The 15,319-nt window shown below is 43.9% G+C and overlaps 1 protein-coding gene across 4 annotated transcripts in view; it reads right to left on the bottom strand.

Moving 5' to 3' along the window:
- Nucleotides 1-15,059, bottom strand: part of clasrp (CLK4-associating serine/arginine rich protein) — a 129,294-nt gene extending 114,235 nt beyond the window's left edge. For 3 of the 4 annotated variants that reach the window (XR_010019850.1, XM_063063478.1, XM_063063476.1), the window contains exons 1-4: nucleotides 14,787-15,059; nucleotides 3,384-3,524; nucleotides 3,152-3,249; nucleotides 1,865-1,966 (exon numbers count right to left, since the gene is read on the bottom strand). Coding sequence is in view for 3 of the 4 variants with exons in the window: in XM_063063478.1 (XP_062919548.1) it covers nucleotides 1,865-1,966; nucleotides 3,152-3,249; nucleotides 3,384-3,482 (299 nt within the window). In the remaining variant the exon portion in view is untranslated. Of the gene's footprint in view, nucleotides 1-1,864; nucleotides 1,967-3,151; nucleotides 3,250-3,383; nucleotides 3,525-14,520; nucleotides 14,581-14,786 lie in introns of those variants that run through there. The other variant, XM_063063477.1, reaches the window with a different exon arrangement.
- Nucleotides 15,060-15,319: the final 260 nt, after the last annotated feature.

Genomic DNA, 15,319 nt, shown 5'->3' with positions numbered 1-15,319 from the left:
CTTGAAATGAATGCTAACATTGCATTTGCCTTCCTCACCACTGACTCAACCCGCAAGTTAACCTTCAGGGTGTTCTGCACAAGGACTCCCAAAGCATCTCAGATTCCTGGATTTTCTCCCCATTTAGAAAATAGTCCCTGCATTTATTGCTACTACCAAAGTGCATGATCATGTATTTTCCAATATTGTATTTATCTTGCCACTTTCTTGCCCATTCTCCTAATCTGTCTCAAGTCCTTCTGCTATGTACTTTGATCATAAATTTACCATAAGATATAGGAGCCATTTAGCCCATCGAGTCTGCTCTGCCATTTCATCATGGCTGATCCATTTTCTATCTTAGCCCCAATCTCTTGCCTTCCTCCTGCATCCCTTCATGCCCTGACCAATCAAAAATCTATCAACTTCTGCCTTAAATATGCATAAAGACTTGGCTTCCACAGCCACCTGTGTCAATGATTTCCGGATTCATCACTCTCTAGCAAAAGAAGTTCCTCCTCATCTCCATTCTAAAAGGACGTCCCGCTACTCCGAGTCTGTGTCTTCTGGTCTTACTCTCCAAACACAGGAAACATCCATTATCTAAATCACTGACATATAATGTAAAAAAAAATTGATTCCAACAGACACCCCTATGGAACACCACTAGTCACTGGCAGCCAACCAGAAAAGGCTCTGGTTCAGGTGACTTGTCTACCTTCAGTTTCCCAAGAACCTTCTCTCTAGTAATGGTAATGTCATACACTTCATGACCCATGACACCTGGAACTTCCACCATACTGCTAGTGTCTTCCACTGTGAAGAATGATGCAAAATACTTATTCAGTCTGTCTGTCATTTCCTTGTTCCCCATTACCACCTCTCCAGCATCGTTTTCCAGTGGTCCAATATCGGCTCTCGCCTCTGTTTTACACATTATGTATCTGAAGAAACTTTTGGTATCCTCTATAATATTATTAGCTAGCTTACTTTCATATTACATCTTTACCTTCTTAATGACTTTTTTAGTTGCCTTCTGCTGGTATTTAAAAACTTCCCAATCCTCTAACTTCCCACTAATTTTTGCTCTATTATATTACGTCTCTATGGCGTTTATGTTGATTTTAACTTCCTTTGCTAGCCATGGTTGTGTCATCTTGCCTTTAGAATACTTCTTCCTTTAGGATGTATATATCCTGTGCCTTCTGAATTGCATCCAGAAATTCCAGCATTGCTGCTCTGCCATCATCCCTGCCAGTGTTCTTTTCCAATCAATTCTGGCCACCTCCTCTCTCATGCCTCTGTAATTCCCTTTACTACACTGATACATCTGAATTTAGATTCTCCTTCTCAAATTCTGAACTTCGGACTTTGACTTGGGAGAAAACCCCACACTACCATCAGTCACTATCCATTGCTATCGGTTACGGAGGACAATCCTCCAAGAGGACTGCAGCCTTGTTGTAGGGTTTAGAGGCTTACATGCCTCTATGATCCAGACAGCTACGTTGGCTGGAGTCAGGGTTTTGTGCTTTGGGTCACCCATGCCAAACAGGTCGAAAGGTAGAGGCCAAACAAAGAGTGATCCACCAGTCCTTCAGCTCAGGACTAACAATCCTGACTGGTAAAACAAAACCGTTACGGAAGCAGCAATGAAGAATCTTTCTACATCGCAGTGCGATGGTATTGCTGAGTCTCCACATGGGACTTGTATGACTGAGAGTTGTGAAAGTTACTGGCACGGTGAACACCACTAGAGAAGGAGGACCTTCACTGCTGCCCCAGACACCAGCGGCATAACAGGCAATAGGAATGGAGGATGACCTGCAACTCCCACCCTGTCATCAGCCACAACCCATTGCTATCATTTATGGAGGATACTCACAGAGCACTTAGGAAAGGTGGAGTATACTCGGGAATATAATCCAGATGAGCACGGACATCAAATCGATCGATCATGTTGTTTGTATCGCCCTGCCACGGCATCCTAGGAAAATGAAGTAAGCCAATATTCAGTGAGGCTGAAAGCCAAAAGTGAATCGGACAGTGATGGCCTAAATCACATATACAAGAATCAGTCCTCACAGAGCAGACTGCAGAATTCCCTTCAGTGCACAGAATGGGCTGGCAGGAATACACCTTGCCCAAGGGTAACCGGCAGGCTAGCAGAGCGAAGGAGTGCCTTACAACTCCTGGCCAGACTCCATCCACAGTTAAGACCACCAAAAATAAAGAAACAGGAATGTACTTCCAATACTGCATAACTTGATAATGGTAATGTTGATAAGGAAATTATAGAATTGCTAGTGGGCGACCATGATTGCCATGTCATATGATACAGCACACAACATACTAATGATCTAAGACAATAAGACTATAACATATAGGAGCAGAATTAGGCCATTTGGCCCATCAAACCATTTCATCATGGCTGATCCATTTTCCCTTTCAGAACCAATCTCCTGCCTTCTCCCCATATCCCTTCACACCCTGATTAATCAAGAGCCTTAAATATACCCAGTAACTTGGCCTCCACAGCCACCTGAGGCAACAAATTCCACAGATTCACCACTCTCTGGCTAAAGAAAATACTCATCGCCATTCTAAAAGGACGCCCCGCTATTCAGAGGGTGTGTCTTCCGGTCTTAGACTCTCCCACCATAGGAAACATCCTGTCCACATCCACTCTGTTGAGGCCTTTCAACATTCGATAGGATTCAATGAGGTCCCCGCCCCCCTCATTCTTCTGAAACCCAGTGAGTAAAGGCCCAGAGCCACCGAACACTCTTCATATAATAAGCTTCCAATCCTGGAATCATTTTCGTGAACCTCCTTCAAGCCCTCTGCAATGTCAGCACATCCTTCTTTAGATAAGGGACCCACAACCGCTCACAATACTCCAAGTGAGGTCTCACCAGTGCTTTATGAAGTCTCAACATTACATCCTTGCTTTTAAACTTATCTAACGCTCTTTAAGGAAGGAATTAAATATCTATGGGAATAGAGAGGGGAGTCCATCAAATTCACACTGGACATAAATCATCTCCATGTCTGTGATTCCAACTGCACTACCCCAGTCACTCTCTCTTCTCCCCTCTGCTGTCAAGCAGCAAGAACAAAGGTTTGAGAGCACATATCATCAAACACAAGAACAGCTTCTATCCCGACTTACATGTTGAGGGGGCTTTCTGCAGCAAGGGCCACGGCAGAGTCCAGGTGGATCTTACAAGCTCGGCCGTGAACCTGCAGGAACTGCGCTGGATCTTTCTTCTGTAATCCAAAATACCATTTACAAGACAATAGTTAACCATGCACTGAAACATTATTAATCTATAGAAGTTTCTATTTTAACATATCTACCACAAAAAACACACACGAAACAGTGAAGGTTACAACAAGCTCACAATCTTTTCGTAGTACTCCCTGCGCCGCTCTGCTCGCTTCTTGTAGTCAACCATCATCCCACGCAGCTTGCGCTCGTGTTTTCGCGCTTCGTGCCACATCCTGATCCTGGACAAGAGGCAAGGTAGTCAAGGGCTGCAAGCCTGAAAAGGAAGGTTGCAATTATAATCCTGCATCATTGTCAGGTACAGCATGCATTACAAAAGCATCTTTAACATTGGGCCAAAGGACCTGATTCTGTGCTGCGTAACTCAATTTGATCATTATGAATCAAATCTGACACTAACATCACAACAGATGACTAGAAGTCTAGTCAAGCGATATTGCCGAGATTGTTGGGTGATTTTTTCCATGCTATGTACATTATTTATACTATCATAAGGCTGGGAATTCAGAGGACACACCCTTACCCACCAGAGTCAGGATGAGCCAGATCAGCCGGTCCTGAGAGGAAAGGGGCTTGTTACTATTTCGAAGGAGCTGCCTGGACCCAGCACGCAAGTGCAATTACAAAGAAAGCACATCAGCAGCTCCACTTCCTTAGAAGTTTGCAAAGATTCAGCATGACATCTAAAACCTTGGCAAACTTCTACAGATGTGCAATGGGGTGTATATTGAATGGCTGCATTACAGCCTGGCATGGAAACACAAATGCCCTTGAATGGAAAATCCTACAAAAACTAGTGGCTATGGCCTACTCCAGATCTGGGCCGTACCCTCCAAACATCCGGACCTGCCTCTCGGTTTTTTTGCACTACCTTACTTTCCATTTTTCTATTTTCTATTCATGACCTATAATTTAAATTTTTAATATTTACTAATTTTTACTATTTTTAATATTTAATATTTGTAATCCAGGGAGTGGGAAGCGCAGAATCAAATATCACTGTGATGATTGTACGTTCTAGTATCAATCGTTTGGCGACAATAAAGTATAAAGTAAGGGACTCCATCATGAATAAAGCCTTCCCCAACCATTGAGCACATCTACATGAAAAGCTGCATCTTTCATCAGGGACCCCCACCACCCAGGACATGCTTTCTTCTCACCGCTGTCAGCAGGTAAAAAGTACAAGAGTCTCAGGACTCACACCAACAGGTTCAGGACAGTTACTACCCCTCAACCATCAGGCTCTTGAACAAAAGGGGATAACCTCACTCAACTTCACTTGCCCCATCATTGAAATGTTCCCACAACTTATGTACTCAATTTCAAGGACTCTTTATCTCAATAATTATTGCTTATTTATTATCATTATTTCTTTCTTTTTGCACTTGCAGTTTGTTATACTTAGATATGGCAAAGTTATTTCCCATGGCAGGGCAGTCTAGGACAAGAGGGCACGACTTCAGCATTGAAGGGCGTCCATTCAGAACAGAGCTGTGTAGAAACTACTTTTGTCAGAGGGTAATAAATATGTGGAATTTGTTGCTACGAGCAGCTGTTGTGGAGGCCAAGACATTGGGTGTATTAAAGGCAGAGATAGATAGGTTCTTGATTAGCCGGGGCATCAAAGGGTATGGGGAGAAGGCAGGGGAGTGGGGATGACTGGAAGAGTTGGATCAGCCCATGACTGAATGGTGGAGCAGATTCGATGAGCCAAATGGCCTACTTCTGCTCCTATATCTTATGGTATTAACCTGATTTTCCCAGTGTCCCTGCATAGTGAAGTCCCTCATGACCACTGTAACATTGCCTTCCTTACATTTTATATCCCCTGTTGTAATCTGTTGGCTATTATGCGAAAGCCTATAAAAGTGCACAAGTCTTAGCTACCTAGAACATAGAAAATTACAACATATTACAGACCCTTTGGCCCACAATGTTGTGCCCACCATGTAACCTACTCTACAGACTGCCTAGAATTTCCCTAGCACATAACCTTCTATTTTTCTAAGCTCCATTTACCCACCTAAGAGGGTCTTAAGACCCTATTGTATCCACATGTTAAAAAAAAATTCTGAAATGAAGCCATTTTCAAAAATAATGAAACTAAAAGTTCCTAAATATCACAAAAAATACTATAAAGAGCAGTAAACACTAAAAAACTATATCAAATGAATATTTGGTGTGACCAAAACTGCGTCAATTCCCTTGGGTACACTACCTTTCAGGTTTAGAAGAAAATCAGCTGGTAGGTTATTCCAAGCATCATAGAAACCATAGAAACTACAGCACAGAAACAGGCCTTTTGGCCCTTCTTGGCTGTGCCGAACCATTTTCTGCCTAGTCCCACTGACCTGCACACATCCCTCCATACACCTCCCATCCATGTATCTGTCCAATTTATTCTTAAATGTTAAAAAAGAACCCGCATTTACCACCTCGTCTGGCAGCTCATTCCATACTCCCACCACTCTCTGTGTGAAGAAGCCCCCCCAATGTTCCCTTTAAACTTTTCCCCCCTCACCCTTAACCCATGTCCTCTGTTTTTTTTCTCCCCTTGCCTCAGTGGAAAAAGCCTGCTTGCATTCACTCTATCTATACCCATCATAATCTTATATACCTCTATCAAATCTCCCCTCATTCTTCTACACTCCAGGGAATAAAGTCCCAACCTATTCAACCTTTCTCTGTAACTGAGTTTCTCAAGTCTCGGCAACATCCTTGTAAACCTTCTCTGCACTCTTTCAACCTTATTTATATCCTTCCTGTAATTTGGTGGCCAAAACTGAACACAATACTCCAGATTCGGCCTCACCAATGCCTTATACAACCTCATCATAACATTCCAGCTCTTATACTCAATACTTTGATTAGTAAAGGCCAATGTACCAAAAGCTCTCTTCAGACTTTGGCTGTCTCCTTATTTCTGTATCTCCAGGGAATCCCAGAGAGCCTCAATGACGTTGAGATCACAGCTCCATGGAAGCCATACCATCTGAAACCACCTAAAAAATCTAGGGTGCCTACAACTTTTGCATGGTACTGCATACAACTGTTGTTTTTTTTACCTTTGCAGTTTCTTACCTCTACCCACAAGGATTCTCCATCTTCTGACCCTATATTGCTTCTCACAAAGCATTTGATTCCATTTTTACCAACAGAGCAACTCCACTCCCTCTGCTTATCTGTCTGTCTATTAAATACAATGTGTATCCTTGGATGTTACAAGGAGGTAGTTATTCCTAAGGTACAGAACACAGGTAATTAGGTGACCATCAGGAGGGGAAAAGACGATAGGCAGCCAGTGCAGGTTACCCCTGTAGCCATTCCCCTCAATAACGGGTATTTCGCTTTGGATACCAGTGGAGGGTTTGACCAAGCAGAGGAATGCCATAGCAGTCAGATCTCTAGCACTGAGTATGGCCCTGTGGCTCAGAAGAGAAGGTGGGTGGAGAAGAGGTGAGCTGTAGTGATGGGGGATTCAGTGGTTAGGGGAACAGACAGGAGGTTCTGAGGATGAGAGCAAGATTCCCAGATGGTACGTTGCCTCCTGGGTGCCAGGGTTAGGTACATCTCAGATCAAGTATGTAACATGTGTAAAATGCGAGGGTGAGCAGCCAGAGGCTCTGCTCCAGGTTGTTAACAACAATTTGGGTAGGGTGGCTGGTGAAGTCTTGCAGAGTGAATTCAGGTGGTTAGATGCCAAGTTAAAAGGCAGGACTTTCAGGGTTGTGATCTCAGGATTGCTACCCGTGCTACATGCTAGTGAGGCTAGAATTAGGAAGATCATAGTTTTAACGCGTGGCTAAGGAATTGGTGCAGGAGCTAGACATTTAGATTTTTGGACCATTGTGCTCTCTTCCAGGGAAGGCTGGACCTGTACAGCAGGGGTGGTTTGCACTTGAACCAGAGAGGGACTAATATATCCTAGTGTGAAAGTTTGCTCGTGCTGCATGGGGGGAGGTGGGGGCAATTAAACTAGAGTCGCAGGAAGATGGGAACCAGAGGGCCAGAACAGTTAGTGGAGTGGTTTCGAAGGCAGATGCTGGTAAGACTTCAGTGAGTTAAAAGGCTGAGAATGGTGCGACTAGTGTCCCGACCTGAATATATTTCAAAGCAAGAAGTATGATAGGAACGGCAGCTGAGCTCAGGGGATGGATCAACACCTGGAATGATGACATCGTAGCCATTGCTGAGATTTGTCTGCAGGAGGGGCACGACTGGCAGCTCAATATTCTGGGGGTCCACTGTGGGAGGGATTAAAGGAGGAGAGGTGGGCATTACTAGTCAGGGAAAATATCACAACAGTGTTCAATCAGGACAGACTGCAGAGCTTGTCTAGTGAGGCTATACGGTAGAACTGAGGTACAAGAAAAGGATAACCACATTACTGAGATATAAACCATCCAACAATCCACTGGATTTAGAAGAGTTGGTGATCTTAACTTTCCACTGGGACTCCCACACTGTAAAAGGGCTGGATGGTATAGAGTTTGTCAATGTGTAGAGATCCAAGTAGACAGAGTGGGATACTAAATCTCTCATTAGGGAATGAGACAAGGCAGGCGCCAGGAGTTTGTGTAGGGGAACACTTTGCACCTACTGATCCTAATGCCATTACTTTCAAGACAATTATGGAGGATAGGACTGGTCCTTGAGTTGAAATTCTAAATTGGAGAAAGGCTAGTTTTAATGGTATTAGAAAGGATCTGGTAAATGTGGATTAGGACAGGTTCTATGTTATGCTCCCAAATATGATCTTCTTTCAGCCACAACTTGGTGATGCCCACAATGCTGTACCTACCAATTTCTATCCGCACTAAAGGGTTCATCTAGCATATACTGTTTGCAATCAAATACATACCTAATCCTGTATTCAACACCCATCTTCTCAATCTCCACATGATGCCTGAAGTTAATTTCTTATTTTTTTCTAGACTTTCAGTGACTCTCTTTCTCTTGACTGCTGGGTGCCAATATCTCTTAAGATCTAATCTGGTCCTGACATATCGATGCAATTACAAAAAAATGCACAACAGTGGCTATATTTCATTAGGAGTTTGAGGAGATATGGCATGTCACCTAAAAGACTCACAAATCTCTACAGGTATACCATGGAGAGCATTCTAACTGGCTGCATCACCATTCGGTATGGTGCTCCTGCACAGGATCAAAATAAGCCGCAGAAAGTTGTAAACTTAGTCATCTTCATCATGGGCACTAGCCTCTACAGTAACCAGGATATCATCAAGGAGCGTGGCCTCAGAAAGGCCACGTCCATCACCAAGGACCCCTATAACCCAGGTCATGCCTTGTTCTCATTGCTACATCAAGGAGGAGGTACAGAAGCCTCAGTGGTTTAGAAACAGCTCCTCCGCCTTTGCCATCAGATTTCTGAATGGACAGTCAACCTACGAACACTACCTCACTACTTTTTGTAGAGGTGCACTGCCCTATAAAAAATGACAAAGCCAGGTTACTGACAGAGCCTGCTGTTCTCAAGAAAGATATGTTTATGTGCACCATTGCTATGTCAGTCAAAGCAACCTTCAGAGGACCTTAGATGAAAACTGTAGAGATACATGAAGCTGGAAAAGGCTAAAAAAGCATTTTTAAAGACATCAGTCCACAGTGAGAGAAATTGTCTACAAATGGAGGAAATTCAGTACTGTTGCTACTCTCCCTGGGAGCGGGCATCCTACAAAGATCACAACAAGAGCACAATGTGCAATGCTGGAGGAGGTGAAAAAGAACCCAAGGGTAAAAGCAAAAGACCTGCAGAAATCTCCAGAACATGCTATTGTTTCTGTTTATGTGTCCACTATAAGAAAAACGCAGAACAAGAATGATGTTCATGGAAGGACACCACGGAGGAAACCACTGCTCTCCAAAATAAAACATTGCTGCACATCCCAAGTTTGCAAAAGACCACCTGGTTGTTCCACAATGCTTCTGGGACAATGTTCTGTGGACAGATGAGACAAAAGTCGAATCTTTTGGCAGAAAATGGAGAATGCACACCGACACCAAAACCTCAACCCAACTGTGAGGCAGGGTGGAAGGAGCATCATGATCTGGGGCTGCTTTGCTGCCTCAGGGCCTGCACAGCTTGCAATCATTGAGCGAACAATGAATTCAAATATGTTTCAAGACATTTTACAAGAGAATGTGGTCACAGTCCTGAAGTTGGATGATGCAACACAACAATGATCTGGAACACAAGAATAAATCAAAAACAGAAGGGCTTAAAACAAAGGAAATTTGTGTTTTGGAATGGCCATGTCAGAGCCCAGACCTTAACCCAATTGAGATGCTGTGGCGTGACCTGAAGAGGGATGTTCATGCAAGATAGCCCAGAAATATTGATGAACTAAAACAGTTTTATATGAAGCAATGGTCTAAAATTCCTCCTTGCCACTATGCAAGTCTGATCAACAGCTACAGGAAACTTTTGGGGGAGATTATTGCTGCTAAAGGAGGTTCTAACAGTTAGTAAATACAAGGATTCACATACTTTTTCCAGCCTGGACTGTGAATGATGTAACAATGTTTTCAACTGAAGACATGAAAAGTACAATTGTTTGCGTGTTATTAGTTTAGGCAGATTGTGTGCATCTATTGTTGTGACTTGGATGAAGATCAGACCACATTTTATGAGCAATTAATGCAGAAAAGGGTTCACAACCTTTTCTTGCAACTGTACATATACTTTACTGTAATTTAGTTTTATTACGTATTGCAATGTACTACTGCCGCATAACAACAAATTTCACGACATATGCTGCTGATATTAAACCTGATTCTGAGAGGGAAATTGTACTCCAAGTCTACAGCTTGTCAAAAGCGACAACATAACTAGACAGGGCGGCAAAGAAGGCATATAGAATGCTTGCCTTCATCACTGGGGATGTTCAGTATATAAATGAGGAAGTAATGAACTAGCAGTTATAAAACTTTTATCATCTCTTTTCTTTTGACTGTATCTGCTGTCCACCCCTACTACCTATTTTACAGCCCCATCCACAGACTAGTTACACAACTAAACCCGCCTGGTCCAACCACGGTTAAGGTGGATTCCACCCCCATCAAAACTGCTCCCTCTAGTGCCCATGTCCCACTATTTCAAACACACTTCTCCCATACCAATCTTTGAGCAACACGGTTAACTCTCTAATCTTATTAACCCAGCGCCAATTTGTACATGACTCAGATCCAGAGATGATTAACTTTTTGGTTCTATTCTTTAATTCAGTCCCGAGCTACTCAATTTCTGTCTTTCCTTGTTTTTCTAATGGACCATGACATCAGGATCTTTCCTCTCCCACTCTGAATTCCTCTGCAGGTCAACGACTGAGATGTCCCAAATCCGGGCACCAGGCTGGCAACAGTGCCTTTGTGAGTGGCGCTGTAGCAACAACCTTGCACTCAATATCAGCAAGACCAAAGAGCTGACTGTAGACTTCAGAAAGGGTAAGATGAGACACCAGTCCTCCTAGAGGGATCAGGGGTGGAGCGAGTGAGCATTTTCAAGTTCCTGGGTGGTCAATATCTCTGAGGACCTAACCTATTGATGCAGCTATAAAGAAGGCAAAACACCGGCTATATTTCATCAGGAGTTTGAGGAGATTTGGTTTGTCAACTAAAACACTCAAAAACTTCTACAAATGTACCATGGAGAGCATTCTGACTGGCTGCATCACAAGACAGGGTTTTTTTGGGGAGGGTTCTGCAGCACAAGATCGAAGTAAGTTGCAGAAACTCATAATATTAGTCAGTCCATCACGTGTACCAGCCTCCATAGTATCCAAGACATCTTCAAGGAGCGGTACCTCAGAAAGGCAGCATCCATCATTAAGGATCCGTACCACCCAGGACATGCCCTCTTCTCTTCGTTACCTTCAGGAAGGAGGTACAGAAGCCTGAAGGCACACACTCAATGATTCAGGAACAGCTTCTTCCCCTCTGGCATCCAATTTCGAAATGGACATTGAATCCATGAACACTATCTCACTACTTTTTTATTTCTGTTTTATTGCACTACTTATTTAACGGACATATATATACTTAATGTAATTGAGATTTTTTTCTATAATTATGTATTTCATTGTACTGCTGCAGCAAAGTTAACAAATTTCACAATATATGCTGGTGATATTAAACCTGATTCTGAATTGTCTATTCCCCTGACTTGACTATCCCCAATTACAACTACAGTTTTCTTCCCTGCTTAAACTACGAGTGTTCATCATTCCAACAGACCCCTGTTACACCCACACAGGGAGCAAGAATCTCAGACACTGGACAAGCTCCGATTCTTCCAGATCGATTCGATCCAGAGCCATCTCCTGGATTCCCCTTACTTGCAGTCACACTTTCTACTCAATACTGTCTGGTTTGATGTAGAAATAACTGCTGGCCTCTCTTACAATTCACCTCTCCCAGGAGGGAATCACGGAGAACCTCTCACTCGATATCGACAAAACCAAAGAACTGATCATCATCTGCGGGAGAACGAAGCTGGAGGTGCATCAGGAGATGGGAAGTGAAGGGGGTCCGAGACTATCAATTCCAGATGGGGTTAGTAATCCAGCTACAGAAGTGTACCTGTGGAAACACAGCTCCACACACATCCACGCACATCTTATATTGGTGATTCTATAAGGGATAACAGCATTTGGGTCATCTCCCTTAGATAAACTAACGCTCAGAATGTGCTGCCTATCACAAGTCCTGGTTATGCGACCACTGACGCCAGGCAGACAATCTCTGAAGAGTATTGGTAATGGCTGGGGTCATCCGTCTTGTAAAGACACAGCCTAGAAGGCAGCAATGGCAAATCACTTCAGTAGAAAAACTTGCTAAAAACAATCATGGTCATGGAAAGACCATGATCATCCATGTCACACGATATGGCACATAACGAATGAACAAACAAACTCAGAGTGCTCAATGCCAGAAGCAGAAAGCTTACCATCCAGGACATACTCTCTACTATGAACATCAGGCAAGAGGTAGAATTATAGACAAGTACAGCACAGAAGCAGCACATCTAGTCCATGCCAAGCCATTTAAACTGCTACTCCCATCGGCCTGCACGAGGACCACAGCCCTCCACACCCCCCACATTCTCTCCACCCTCGGAGTAAAGAAGTTTCCCCTCGTGTTCCCCTTAAACTTTTCACCTTTCACCCTTTTCCCATGACCTCTGGTTGCCGTCCAGCCAAACCCCAGTGGAAAAAGTCTGCTTGCATTTACACTATCTATACCCCCCATAATTTTGTATACCACTATCAAATCTCCTCTCAATCTTCTATGCTCCAAATAATAAAGTCCTAACTGATTCAATCTTTCCTTATAACTCATGTAGAGAAGCCTCAGGTTCAGGAACAGCTATCACCCTACAACCATCAGGCTCCTGAACTGGTATAGACAACTTCACTCACCACAACTCTGAAATGATTCCACCATCTATGGACTCTACAACTCATGTTCTCAATATTACTCATTTTATTATTGGGACAATTTGTCTTATTTTGTACATTGGTTGCTTGTCAGATTTATTTATGGATAGATTTTCATAAATTCTATTGAATTTCTTTATTTTTCTGTAAATGCCTGCAATAAAATTAATCTCCAGGTAGTAGATGGCGACATATATGTATTTGACAGTAAATTTACTTTGGACTTTTGCAACAGACTTTTTATTTTCTCCATTCCAATGAGAGCAACCCCAGCTAACTGGTGATTTCCCCATCTCCAGTGTCACGGTGTCTCTCTCGAGCAGAGGTTCCCAAACAGGGGTCCACAGACCCCTTGGCTCATGGTAGGGGTCCAAGGCATAGAAAAGGTTGGGAACTGCTGCTCTTAAGCATTGAGATCCAGAAATAAATACAGCGGATCACTGTGGCCAAAATTTTAGAGGTAATATAATCTTTAAAAATGACTATGCTTCAGAAGTACTTAGGTGGGTGTCAAGAACGCTGAGACTTCCCAAAATGGGGAAAGGTGCCACTGAATATAAATCTTCCCTTTTTGTCTACAGTCCTGGACTTCCAAGTCATCAGTATTGCTGGGTCCCAAAACCCACCCCATTCTCCTCCCTGTTCCACACCATCCATGACTTATTGCCCCTAACTCCCCAGTCATCCACTTCACCTCCCCGAAACTATCCATATATTTCTATGTTTCTTTCCCATCTCCACTCGTCACAGACTATTCACCAGCCCTTATCCTCATTTCTCAGCTACTCAACTTCAATCCACTCTTATGACTTCCACACCTTCCTGTATCCCAGCCTTGGTCTGTTCCCTCCCCTTTCTATATTCCAGTCCATACTTGCCATCTAATTTTCTCATCTCTCCTCCCGTTTCTAATCATTTCATTCACCGTGGCCTCGTTCTGTCCAATGATACCAACTCGATTGCCCAGTTCTCTGAATACTCCACGACCGTGACCCCATTCATTACCCATTGAACTCAATCCTCAATCACTCCCCCATTCCTCAGACCTCCAGTAACCCCACCGTTTCTAATCACCTCATTCACCATGACCCCAGTCTGCCCAATGACACCGGCTCAATTGCTCAGTTCCGATCATCCCACCAAGGACTGACCCCATTCATTACCCAGAGACTTCAATCTCTTACTCCTCCAGTCCCCCATGACACCCTCCTCCAGTAACCCCACCGTTTCTAATCACCTCATTCACCGTGACCCCAGTCTGCCCAATGACACCGGCTCAATTGCTCAGTTCCGATCATCCCACCAAGGACTGACCCCATTCATTACCCAGAGACTTCAATCTCTTACTCCTCCAGTCCCCCATGACACCCTCCTCCAGTAACCCCACCGTTTCTAATCACCTCATTCACCGTGACACCAACTCTGCCTAATAGCCAAGTAATCCTGCCTCCATGTCCAGTTCCCTGATTACCCCAACAGACTGACCTCATTCATTACCCACTGACCTCAATCCCCAGCTCTTCCACTCCCCATTCCTCCGAGAACACCTCGATCACTGCGATCCCACTCCCCAATGGCCCAGTAAACTCTAATTCCCAAATATTTCCCCTCTATTCACCGCATTCCCCGTTACCCGCCCCTTCAGGGCCCAGGAGCCATTCCCTTCCCCGCGAACCCTTCTCCCACCGCCCCACTGCTACCAGCTTCATTCCCCACTGCTCAGAGGGGAGCTCAGGGCAGCACCGCTCGCCCTGACCCGCTCCGCTCCCGCGATCTCCTCGTCCCAACTACCTTCAGCAGATTCCACCTCGCTCTTCACTCCGCCATCTTAGTCTCCCCCTTGGGATCGCGGCCCCGAAAATATTCCCCCGACCATTTCCGCCCCCTGTTAAGCCACTTCTGCCCCGCTCATATCCGACAGAGGAAATCTTCCCCCTTGCATTTCTCTCGCTAGCACAAGTTCCAGGGCAAAATGATAAAGGACGTTTTACAAAAACGAGAAAATTTGCAGATGTTGGAAATCCAATCAACAAACATAAAATGGTGGAGGAACTCACCAGGTCAAGCAGCATATATGGAAAAGAGCAAACGGTTGACGTTTCGGGCCGAGACGATGTTTTCCATTCTTATAGTCTTGAAGGCAGGGGTCCCGACCAAAAAAAAACAAAAATTCAAAAAGGTTCAGCGATTCATTTATTATCAACGTATAGAACTGAAATTTTTCTTTTCCAGCCAGCCACAAAACCAAGAAAGAAAATAATTCCTTTCCTCCCGATTATGCTCGACCTGCTGCGTTCCTCCAACACATTGTGTGTTGCTCCAGATTCCCGCATCTGAAGTCTCTAATCTGACCATGGTATATTTCCATATCACGGGAATTACGCAATTATTGTTGTGACCTGTTTGAGGACAGCAAACTCCCTAAAAGAAAAACCTAATAAATTGTGGACTGATCTTGGCTGGGCGCTAAGTATTTGAGAGGAGATCATCGACAGAGCACCGCCACCACATAGCACCCATCATGAAAGTTCAATGTAAATCTTATTATGAAAGTGTATATATATCAACATATAGAACACTGAGATTCACT

The sequence above is a fragment of the Mobula hypostoma genome, chromosome 12, assembly GCF_963921235.1.
Source record: "Mobula hypostoma chromosome 12, sMobHyp1.1, whole genome shotgun sequence".
Taxonomy (NCBI): Eukaryota; Metazoa; Chordata; class Chondrichthyes; order Myliobatiformes; family Myliobatidae; genus Mobula; species Mobula hypostoma.
This window is presented reverse-complemented; position numbering and strand designations above follow the sequence as displayed.